The sequence below is a fragment of the Corvus cornix genome, chromosome Z (genome assembly GCF_000738735.6).
Source record: "Corvus cornix cornix isolate S_Up_H32 chromosome Z, ASM73873v5, whole genome shotgun sequence".
In the NCBI taxonomy this organism is placed as follows: Eukaryota; Metazoa; Chordata; class Aves; order Passeriformes; family Corvidae; genus Corvus; species Corvus cornix.
Window position 1 is genome coordinate 57,285,729 of NC_046357.1, and position 12,636 is coordinate 57,298,364.

General features: G+C 42.0%; 1 protein-coding gene across 1 annotated transcript; it reads left to right on the plus strand.

The window, feature by feature from the left end:
• Window positions 1-458: 458 nt before the first annotated feature.
• Window positions 459-8,131, plus strand: SAXO1 (stabilizer of axonemal microtubules 1). Its single transcript, XM_019281884.3, is given in 9 exon segments — window positions 459-2,081; window positions 2,084-2,158; window positions 6,955-7,269; window positions 7,272-7,371; window positions 7,373-7,536; window positions 7,539-7,590; window positions 7,592-7,734; window positions 7,737-7,789; window positions 7,791-8,131. Coding segments are annotated over 9 exon segments (1,317 nt in total). The 5' UTR covers window positions 459-1,729; the 3' UTR covers window positions 7,854-8,131.
• The last annotated feature ends 4,505 nt before the right edge of the window (window positions 8,132-12,636 follow it).

Genomic DNA, 12,636 nt, shown 5'->3' on the forward strand with positions numbered 1-12,636 from the left:
ATGCAGGGTCTGTCAAGGAATCCTTAGGAATTTCCTATTCAATCAACAAAACTATTCTTTCTCAGACAAGGCTAGTGATTTCCGCAGTAACTCTTAACCCTGGATTTTGTACAACTTCTGAAAAAACCCCAGACTAGTAAGAAAGCACAGAAAATACTTATATTTGTTTCTTCAGAGTTTGAACACTGCGAAATACATAAACCTTGCCTACCATTGTAAGAATCAAAAACACAGAGCAGGAACTCTTAGCCACTGAAAGGATTGAAAGTCTTGCTGTCCTCTGGGCAGCACTGGTAAGAAAACACACCCAGCATGTTAAGTACCAAGGCCTAACGAAAAAAATGCCCTCAACCTGTCAGAGGGCTGCTAAAAACTCTGGATCTGTGTGGCTAAACACAGAGAGAATTAATTGATGGATTCTACGAGAATAAATGCAGGGACTGTGAGACCGGCAAACACTGATTTGTCACCAACCTTCTCTAGTAACATTTTGCTAAGTAACATTTTGCTGAATATTGTGACTTCAAGACCCCTGGATAAAATCTGGGAGTTTGCAGGCAGGTTGCACCATTTTTAATGATGTCCTAGATACAGGTTGCCACTGATTTATCAGCAGATCAATGTCTCCTCTGTAATCTCTGCTGCACGTTCTGTCATATTGCAATTGTCAGAACAGTAAATGTTCTCCCACTGCCAGAAAACACTTTATCATGCTCGTAAAGTATTGCCTACCTGTGATATGTTACTTGGTTCTGGTATGTATTGACTGTTTCAAACATGGAACTGTGCAGTGACTGGCTTGGAAAACACCCTTTCTGTTACTGGCTTCTCCCTGCTGCTAGGATGCTGAGTGTCTGTTGTGTTCCAGCTCATCTTTTCTTGATGCCTCTTAAAAAATACATTGGCTTTAAGTTGCTGAGAAAAGTATGCTAAGGAGGTGGAACACGTGTGACATCTACATAAGCACCACTTGATGTTCTTGCTTTTTTTTACTTCTGCATTTCTGTTTTTACCACTATACCTAATACTTTGCAATGCGAATTCTCTTTTCTTCTGCTCTACACAGACTCTTGAGAACCTCGTATATTTTGCTAAAATATGTAGCTAATACAGTGTGTTCAGAGGCTCAGGCTCTTGCCCACTCAGCATCACTCCAGAAGCAAAGAGCAATATTAATACTAGAATTACTCCTGCAGTGACTGTTTCTCCTGGCTGGCTGCCAATGGCCTAAACAGATCTGCACACCAGTGGAGAAGTACTTCTGACGTTAGAGACTGAATTTGTTCGTGCCAGGCAGCAAACTCTCTGCCCCATACCAAAGCATTTGGGCAGTGAAATAGGTTCAGGCTGTTGAGTGTTGGATAGTAAAGTTGTTTTCTTCTCCATCTTCTTGTGGTTCTGCAATGTTGTCCTGAAGTTAAGTAATACTACCCCAGTATCTGAAGTTGCTCTTTTAAAGCAGTAGCTGAGAAAAAGCTGACTGTCTGACCATGCTGATGTTTCTTTGGCCAACAGGCGTTTTGCTGTAAAACTGTTCTAATGTTATCTCCCCAGCCTGGGCTGAGCTGGTGTCCAGCGTGTTGTCTGGGAAGGCTGTTGTTGCCTCTCTCATATGTGTCCCACACTGCTGTAATTATTGCCCTTTAAAAGGAGTTATGTCTTCTGGTGTAACTCCACTGTAGAACAGAGATAGCTTTATGTAAAGCCATTACCCTTGCTGGGTGGAAAGATGGGGAAATCTGGCCTGACTGGGGTTATCAAGAGCTGCCTCTGTCCCTTTTGCAGAGCCCATGTTTTCAAATGCAAAAGGTTTGTGTGTTTCACTAACTGCTCGTATCATATCCCGACTTTCTTAGCTTGTGGAGATAAGGGGAAGTATAATTTCTTTGTGTGTCCAGAAAAAGGAACATATTTTTTTCTGGAAGAAAAAAGTAATAAAATTATTCTTCACAGGAGAGATTATATAGCTCATGAAGTGTTGCCACAGAAACCTAAACCATCTGAAAAGCATATAAAGAAATGTGAGAATATGGATTTGACCTCCACTTGCAGACATGATCATAACTCCTACACTATGTCTCAATTATCCCATGCCTCTCCTGAAGGATGAAGAGACATATTCCCAGCACCAAGATGGATATAAAAACCACTTACAAAGGTAAACTGCCCTTGAAGCTTTGTTCAGGACTTCACAGGTAACTTCATTTTTTAAGAAGACAGATCAAAACAGCGTGCATTTTCTATTCCTTCTGTATATGTATGCTAACAAACTGTGCAGGAACCATACAGACAGAAATAGGTAGTTGGTAATACAGCCCTGCATTAATGGTAGCATTGGGATTTCCCTGAATTCACCTCCTTTCCCTATCTAACAGGAATCCTAGGTAGAAGCAGGGCCATGGGAATTCCTGTATGTTGATCCAACAGCAGATGTACTGAACATATTCCTAGTATACTGCATAGCTGCAGTGGATGAGACACATCTAAAATAGAATTTGCTAGGTCTGAGCTGTTCATGAACGATGAGACTCAAAGAAGTGAGAGCTTCGGTGGATCGATGCTGCGTTTGTCCCTAGTGGGTCCCTCGCGCACCGTTCAGGCGGCTCTGCCCGGCACCCACGCGTGCTCACGATCTCACCTTTCGCAGGTGCTTGTGAGCACAGTCTGTGCATGAACCGGAGACAAAGAGGTGAGAGGGGCTCTCTGCCTGCAATTCTGAGGTGTTTAATGGCAACACCCCCAAGGGAACAGAGGCAAGAACAACCAAACCGGAAAGCCCGCGCCCGTTTGTCCCAAAAACTCCCCCAAGGGCAGGCAGAGCATCCAAACCAATGATCTGAGGGCTAGGGGCAGAGGCAAGGTTGAATGGCATAACAGTGTGAAAGGGATGGGAGGGGAGAGAGGGCCAGTGACCAGCAGAATCTAGACAAAGGGAGAACTTTCTAGCACAGTGTTGTAAGGAGAGACCACTTTTAGGCCAACTTGGGGGTGTAAAGTGGACTTAGCCACCACAACAGAGATTCTTTCTCTGTTTGCTGCAGAGTTATTTCGTGAATATACAAGAGATGTGTACAGGAAATACGGACACACAATGCACTCCAGTTCTCCTGCTGGTGAAACAGGTGAACTGTGCATCTGTGTCCTTGTTCCTCAGCTGCAGTAACTTGGTGGCTTGTCTTTGTGGGAGCTTTGTTCTTTGTCAGCAGCACAAATTCTCTTCTATGAGCACCAGGAGGAAACTTTTCCTTGCACGGTTAAGACAACCCTGTCAGTTTTGGTAGTAAGTCATAAGTAGAAAGTCAGAGGATTTTACCTCCCCTTTGCTCACCTTTCAGCTAGCTAACGTGGAGAGGCAGATAGTTTTTGTGTATTTCTGTATTTTATTTCATTATGCTGTGCAAATGTAACAGTTTATGACTGCTGCTTATTATTACAGATTTGTCCCAATGTACACAGACAATTTTTTTCTTGGAAGTCAAAATGATAAAAGAAGTTGGGAAATAAAAGGCATGTGAATGCATCATTAAAATCACCTGGCTGAAATGACTGAAAGTTATACTTTATTCTAACTGCTGCATGTTTGCAGCTGCATGTTTGCAACAGCATAAACTGCAGTTTTAACATCAAACACACAGGAAATTCTGTCCATTTAGAATGACTTGAGTTGTGAAGACTATGAGCCAGAGGTGCAAAATGTCCATATCTACACAATTTTGAACACTTTTTTTGCATAGGAAATGTCACCAGATGGTATTCATTGGAATAGCTTCAGTAAAACCAATAAAAAAAGGCTGCTATGTGGAAGTGGAGGATCTGTCCTTCTGTGTGTAGATATCCTTAACTTCTCTGTATCTGGAACATATGTGTATTTTTGTCTTTCGTCAGTGTTTAGGTCAGCACCTTAAGTGTAACTCCAGAACTCTAATAAAAGGTGTCACAGCCACATTTGTTTATAATTTACAGTATTTTTCCAAACACTGCAAATGGAAATCATTGTCCAAGCCACCTCAAAGATCGAGTTGCTGAATGGATACCGAATGAATTCTCTTAAAGGCCCAGGTTCAACAAAAATTACAACTTTTAATTGTGCTATTCTCTAAGCATTGCTACTTTCACTGATCCTACTGTCGTGGTTTCACCCCAGTCAGCAGCCAAGCCCCACGCAGCCGCTTGCTCACTCCCCCACCAGCAGGATCAGGGAGAGAATCAGAAGGGTAAAAGCTGGAAAATCCATGGGTTGAGATAAAGACAGTTTAACAGGGAAAGCAAAAGCCATGCACACAAGCTAGGCAAAATAAGGAATTAATTCACTTCTTCCCATGGGCAGGCAGGTGTTCAGCCATCTCCAGGACAGCAGGATCCCATCACAGGAAAGGGTGACTTGGGAAGACAAACACTCTCACTCCAAATGCCTGTCCACATCCTCCTTCCCCCTTACTTTATGTACTGATCATGATGCCATGTGGTCTGGAATGTTCCTTTGGTCAGTTTGGGTCACCTGTCCTGGCTGCATCACCCCCCAGCCTGCCAAGCACCCCCAGCTTCCTCACCAGACTGGAGCACAAAGAGCAGAAAAGGCCTTGGCTCTGTGTAAGTCCTCCCAGCAATAACAAAAATATATCTGTATTATCAGCTCTGTGCTCAGGAAAAATCCAGTACACAGCCCTACACCAGCCACTGTGAAGAAGGTTAACGCCACCTCAACCAAAACCAGCACACCTACTCAAGTGTGAAATTTTGGAACATTGTATTGAATTAATTATCATAACTGGAATACTGGAACAGCATATAAAATAGTGCTGCATTGGTATTAAGTTACTTTTCCTACTGTATTGTTGTATTCTTTCCCACTGAACACACCATATCCCAAATGACACTGTAGGGTTAAATTGATGCTACTGCTTGTCACAGTTCATGTCAGATGACTTTGCAACTTAAAGTTTCAAAATTCTCATCTCCTCCAGGCTACACATGTAGTTGTTTCTGTCTATCTCCAGACACGTGACCTACTTTCAATTCAGTTTTGCTTGGTTATAGGGAGATGTGCCTAACCCTCCAACAACATATGGTTCATATCCTGCATTCCCTCCTAATGTTTTCAAGATTGTGCTACATGGGAAACTATTAATATCTATGGTTAAGAATTAGAGTTACAATAAAACTGTAACATATTTTGAAGGAATAGTAGCACTGCTGGCTTACACTAAGTAAAATAAATTCATAATGCCTATGAGGTCTCCAAACGTGTACAGCTTATAAATTTTAAAAATTGAAGACAGATGGACTTGCTTATCATATTTTGAATATTTTACAAGAGCTATGGTTACATCCAAAATGCATAGACTGTTCTCCAGCAAAGATGATGGGAGAACCTGAAAAGTTTTTTGGTAACTTTTGGTTGGTGGCTGAAATGTGATATCTCTGAACAAACCTTTTCGTAGAGGTGGTCTGAATCTCATTAGCTTCTCACTTTTGAACACGTTATTAATGCATTTCCTGTAAAAACACATCTGTACATGTTCATGGTTCACCCTCTTGTACTGTTTTTCAAGGAGAATGATGTACCCTAGGCATGGGCACAAGGCATCTCACCAGTGCAGTGGTGCCTGGACATCTTCTGCTTGCCAAGGGAAAGAGGAGTGCCAAACTCTGATTGGATTAAAGAGTTCAAATATACTAATACAAATATCCTAATTGCATCATTTACTCTATAGTACTTTGACAAAGTCAGCTGGAAGCTGATTTGCCTCATGACTCTTAGTGTGGTTTGAAAGGAGGGAAAATTAAAAAAAGAAAACAAAAATCACCCCTTGGATTAGCTCCAAGACTGTTTAATTTCAACTTCCTACCAGTAACCATAATGGTGTCTAGGGAAAGTTGCACAAAATTACTAGTAAGGGGAAAAAAACTGTGGTCTTCTGGCTGCAGCGCTGGTCAGAGGGTTAGGCAGATTTGCAGTGAATTCCTAGTATGACAGCACAAATCTTCAGATTACAGGACCTCATTTATTTCCCTGATATCCTGTCAAGAAAGGAACATATGAATGTCCCTAAAATACCATCTAAAATGTTTTCTTAGTCATAGATTTGGATAGCAAGATTTCTGGAATACCAACCATTTCTGCAATATAATTCAATGCTTCACATTAGTGCAGACTTGTTCTGCAAATCCCAGCACAGTTTTTCTAGTAAGGAAGAATTGGGATAGAGTTGCAAGTTCTTTCTCAGTTTTTGCTTGTTCTGACAGCAGGATTACCATGGAGAGCAAAGCCAAGGGCCAAGGAGATGCCACACAGCACAGCTTGCTAACACCAAGATGAGCTGCAAGCCTCTGAAAGTGGCAAACCCTAGGCAGCATCACAGCTGTGCGGCTGAGGAATCAGGTCAGTCACCAGGCCAAGTGAGAAGGTAGAAAGAGGAAGGGCAGCACTGCAGCTTAGCCTTTAGAGTGGAATAGTGGACATCTGGTTCTCCTTGTCCTAGAGATGCTGTCTAAGACGCCTGAACAGCCTTCTGCACACATAGGCACACTCTGTGCTTGGAGCCAGCCACAGCCCAGCAGCAGGAAAGTGTTTGAAGTAGGTCAAAGTCACTGCCTTGATGCTACACTTCCATGATTCCTAGCTGACTGAGCACCCGCTCAGTTACCTGCAGAAAATGTCTCTGCAAGACTGAGAATATTATTTAATCTTTCCTCATGGTGTTTCACCATCTCTGCAGGTATGAGTGGGTACAGGCCTGTTTGATTCAATTTTCTGTGTAGATGCAGGGCATTTCCAGGGCTTAACACACTAGTCTATAATATATTCTACAGCTGCTCTTCGAATAAGATTTGTCAAACATTACATCATAAACAACTATTTTTCAAAGTAGAAAATGTAATAATATGATATATGGCTAAACTAATCAAAGAATTTCAGTTGAGAATTTCAATATGATTCCTCTTTCATTTCAGATGACTGTGTGTTACAGAATGAACCAAAGACAGAGCAGATCAGACCAAACATTAGGTTTCACCCATCAAAAGAAAAATTTTACCACAGAACCTTTGTCCAGAATGACTCTTTCTACAGGGGACTGGTTACCACTCAAAGCTGAAAACCTCTGAATCTGGTCCAGAAAAGCAAGGCTCCCTTTGAGTACATAACCAATTACAAAGTGAATTACGTGCCACCTCCTCTGGTGGAACGTTATGTCCATAAAATTCAGAAATACAAGGTCAGTGATGTCTCATTTGATGGCCTCACTACACACAAATTTTCTTACCGGGGTGGGCTGGTCAGCCAACCAAGCTTGCAACACCATACCAGACAAAGCTGGTCCCTGTCTTCCTTTTCTCTACTACAACTGAATTTCAGGAAAAATACAAAGCAGCCTCCTGTATTCACCAGAAAACGTGATATATATCTTCCTCCTCTGGAGAAAATGGACCTTCACACCACTACCTGGACACACTGGAAGCACCCAAATGGCAAGCCAGCCAAGATATCTCAATCTTTGGCCCCTCTTAATAAAATCACTGAGCCATTTAATAGCTATAAGACTATAAGCCTTGGCTATGCAATAGACTAAAACCTATCACTCATGCTGCAGACTTTCCCAGCAAAACCAATAGATTTCTTGACTACGTTTCCAACCCATCATGTGCCTCATTCACTCACAGTTATGAAAACATATAAACCTGTCTGGTCAGGCCCAAAGCATCACACTCTCCTGGATGCTAAAACAACCTACACTGCAGCTACACACCAAAGGGCATTTTTAGATGCCAGGCCCCTTACAAAGACCCACCCCAGTTACACCTTCGAGAAAACTGATACTGACAGCTTGATTTTGTTTGTATCCTTCTTTTAAACCAGTTGCTGGTTTCATATTTGGACAACTCTTAAAATAAAGTAAATTCCCTGGCACTGACTTTTTCTGGTTAATTTGAACAAATGAAAAACATAAAATCCAGGGAAAAGACATATTGATCTTTGTTTCTCTGTATTTTTTTAGTTTTTCCCACCTAACTCTTGCTTACTAATTGAGAGTTTCCTTCTCCTGAGACAGTAACAGAGAGATCTCTTAGTAATAAATGTTGTTATTGGTATAAAGGGGGTTCAGCCGTGTCCATGTCTGTAAAAACAGAGGTAGAACAGGTGAATTACATGATGTGAAGTAATGTTTAAAAGTCATTGCTGGATAACAAAGTCTGAGATCCAGCCTTTTCCAGTATTCCTATCAAAGACACATACAAAAACTACAATTACTGGATAAATATTATTGAATATTTCACCTTTGTAAATTGTGTCACTGCGCTGCCCAGAACTAGGCTATCAGATGGGAGGTTTTTGTGCCAAAGGTACCACCCTAGGCTGACACCTTGCAAGAGAAGTTTTTCAGTAAATGGTCTTCACTTCAGGGTTCTGGATAGGTACCAGCAACATCAAAGAGTTGAAATTGTCACATGTTGCTACAGTTCAGCCAGCAGCTAGAGTTGTATCATCTTTTGAATAAGGCCAGTGTTAAGCTTCTGACCAGAACTGTTCATTTCTTTGTCCGAAGTGCTTTCTGTAGGCTTATGAGCATTCTGTCAGCACTATGAACCTTTCTGACTTCTTAAGCACATTCTACTTTCCTAAATCCTCCTCTCCATTACTGCTGGCAGGTCTGGCTGTTTCCTGAGTATTTAGCTCAAGTGCTAGCTAAAGATGTTGCAGGCTTGATGATTCTTGCGCGTCCCTTCCAACTCAGGGTATTGTATTTATATTTAATTCTATTATTCTGTGAAAGGCTTGTGTCTGACCATCAAAGCAGCATTTAAAGAAGAAGACAATTTTTTGTATAAATGTATTTTAAAACTTTGGAAAAGCTTTGAAACCTGTTGGGATAGAAATTTTTCCTAAGTGCTTACAAGTTAAAGCCAAACACATGCCATCTGAAAACATGAATGCTTAACCCTGAGGGTGGGAAGCCACTGGAACAATACCCTAGGGGCACAGTGGTTCTGCTTCACTTGAAGTCCTTGAATCTGTCCTAGAGGCCTTTTCTAAACACATTGTCCTAGTTCAATGAAAAATTATGTTCCTTGCAGCAGGAACAACTAGGCAAATCTCTACAGATCACACTGTACAAAAGGGCCAAATTGTGCAGTCATTGATGACTTCACACAGACTTCAGAAATTCAACAATCTGTAAAATATTCCCTCACCTGTGGTGAGGTATTGACCTAGAGTATATTTAGAATTTTGTTTTCAGCTCCTCCTATTTTATCAGCCAGCCTTCTTGAATCTTCATTTCTTAAATATTGAATTTCTACAGGAAAATACTTTTTCTTCCCCATCTCTTTTTATCCAGTTGTTTTCCTGGTTTTATTCCAGGGCCTGTAATTCTGCCAATTCTGAAATAGAATTTATTTGAAAAAACCAGCTGAGGCTTGTGACTGCAGAAAAGATTGTTCTTTTATGCATGAGAGCTCTCTTATGCTTAAAAAAAGAGTGTTCTTTCAACTCTTTGATATGAGACTGGCAGGGAATGTAGAGCAAGGAGAGTCTAGTGTGTAAATTTATCTTTATCACAGGTTTGTGTGGATCTGTTTTGCTGGGTAGAAGTTAGTCTTATCAAGCTCAATAGCAATGTAATATGCCAGGTAGCACTAGTAATTGCTGGGTTTTGAACATTGCCAACAGGAATCTTGATTTTCTATGCAGTGGACCCGCTCACACCAGCATCAAGCAGACATGACTGGTTTAAGTCCAACACTCTCAGAGCATGAGACACAGGCTTGTTTTTTTTTTTCTTTTCTGTCTCTATGTGTTAAAAACTTATTAAAACCAATATATGATAGCACCAAAGTGAGTTCCCTTTTGTGACTGAAGGTGTGGTTCCACAGGAATTAAGGCTGATGAAAGCTTGGGCTGCTGTAGTTTGACATTTTCTCCTCCTACAGCTGCATGTTTTCCCATTGTCCCTCTTTTTGGTAATAACATTAATGCTGTCTGACTGAAATCTTGACCCTGCTTGCCAAGAAGACCAATGGTGTCCTGGGGTGCATCAGGAAGAGCACTGCCAGCAGGACAAGGGAGGTGATGCTGCCCCTGTACTCAGCCCTGGTGAGGCACATCTGCAGTGCTGAGTCCAGTTCTGGGCTCCTCAGGACCAGAGAGACACAGACCTGCTGGAGCAGGTCCAGTGGAGAGTGACAAAGATGATGAAGGGGCTGGAGCATCTCTCTTAGGAGAAAAGGCTGTGGGAGCTGGGCCTGTTCAGCTTTGAGCAGAGATGGCTGAGAGGGGACCTCATGAGTGTCTGTGATTGTCTGAAGGGAGGGTGTCAGTGGATGGATCCAGGCTCTGCTCGGTGGTGCCGAGCAATAGCACGAAAGGTCACGGGCACAAACTGATGCACAGGAAGTTCCACCTGAACATGAGGAGGAAATTCTTTACTGTGCAGCTGACCAAGCACTGGAACAGAGAGGTTGTAGAGCCTCCCTCACTGGGAGAACTTCAAGAACTGCCTGGACACAATCCTGTGCCATGTGCTCTGGGATGAGCCTGCTTGAGCAGGGAGGTTGGACCAGATGACTCCCTGTGATTCCTTCCAACCTGACCCAGTCTGTGATTCTGTGATTCTGTGACCTTGCATTCATGATGCAGCACAAGACAACACCTCTCACTCAGTGAACAAATGGGTGGAAAGAAGGAAATAGCTGTAATCAATATCCAACTTCTTAAGAATGGATAATGGCATCAATACCTAAAAGTTGGCTGAAGTACAAAGGCTACTATCAAAAAGTGTTTCAAAAACCAAAATGAAAGGATGAAACAAAGAGACTTTGTCCTTTGCAGAGTTGAGAAAGGCATCCAAGGTAGTTGTACTGTGAAGCATGCAAAAAAGAACAAGGAGGATTTTGCTAAGCAATAATGGATGAAGAAGTCACTGTCAAAGCCTGTAACTACACTGGTACTGACCACTGTGACCATTGCCAATGACAAATGTCACCTGTGCACAGAACAGTCTAATGCATGTACACTGCAGAGGCTGTTTGGAGGGATAGCGTCTACCTGTATCCCTGAAAACATGCAAGAGGTGTACTCACCAGCACTACCGATCTCCAGGCAAAGCACAATCTATTTAGCAAGTCTTAAGCACAAAAGCTGAATTAAGGAGACATATGCAAACTAAATTTTAGAAGGGTAGCAGCTTAATAGAAGGTTATGAATGTTTTATTAGCAGGAGTAAGGCAGTACTGCAGTTCCTCACTGGGAAAAAGGATGAGCAAAATTGCTTAAATCGTCTCTTCTCAGTGGGAAACAAAATGAAACAACCCCAGAAGAAAGTTACTTGTAATGGGGGAGATAACAAATCAGTTCAGTTTTGACTTGTATTATATCAGCCTTTCAACCACCTGTATCTGCAAGGACTGCCAACCCCACTGCCTTACATCTGCAGGAGGCATTTCATCTGGAGAAGATTTGCAGTTGGCAATAGGGGAGAGGTCAAAAAATCGGTAAATTATATGCTTATGGCCTAGAAATATGAACCAGCAGCAAATTAGGGAGAACTTTACCATCACAAATTCTAAAAAGGGCTTCACCCAACACTATAGATTACTAAGGAGAGGAAATTGTCAGCACCTCAAGTGTTTGAGGACTATGAAGGAAGTGCTGAAAGATAAGTGGTATGCTTCAGCAAAACTGAGTGTGTTCATATCACGGAGGGAAGCAATATAGATCCTGGGCATGGTATTCAGGAGACAGAAAGCCGCTGAATTTAATGTGTGAAAAAGCAAACTTCTTCTTTGGAAGACAGAAAAAGGTCTTTCCTGAGGCACAGATAGGATCTCCCTGAGGGATCTGTGTTATTTCAGTTGGAAAGAGGCGTTTGGGCAGAGAACTGAGTTCACTGGGATAGGAAACTATGAATTTTCTGAACAGAGTTTACTTTTGTCTCACCCCTCTATAAACCACTCTTTTCCCTTCTGTAGTAGTGTCTCTCTGACTTCTTCCCACTTTGGAAGCAGTGGTTTGATGACCTGTGCCCCTCTGCTTGTGTTTTGGGGAAATACTGTTTTGTGGCAATCTGACTTTCACTTTATCTGCAGTCTGTCCCACAGAGGTTTTTGGCTGCATTCACAAGAGAAGGAATAGAGTAGCTCTAATAAAGGCTGTGCTGTGTTCATCTCTGTGTTCCCTGTTTCCACAAGCTCACTAGATCTGTGCTTGCTGGTGTGAACTGTCCCCAGACTGGTGAGAGGGCTCATGTGGCACTGCCAAACACCATCACACAGGCTCAAGCATACTACTTCGCTGGGCAAGCAGGCAAAGCTCTGCTTTGCTCTCTGCTTTAAAAAAAAAAAAAAAAAAAGCCAGTGAGATCCTCCCTGCACAGCTGGATTTGATTTTCTGTTGTTTGTATGTTGTGGGTTAACAGTGAAATTTTTCTTTTTTTGGTAATAAAATCACTAGGTTGTATGCTATTACTTGAAAACTGACTCCATGAGTGTTTTGGAAGGTGAAGTGTTTTAACAAGCATTCACCAACATTATTGGCCATTCATTCAAACCAATAATTTATGCTTAAAAAACCCAACCCAACCAGCATGTAAAAAAGGAGGGGCAGAGGGGGGTGTAAGTCTGCATATAGCCCAAAATAAA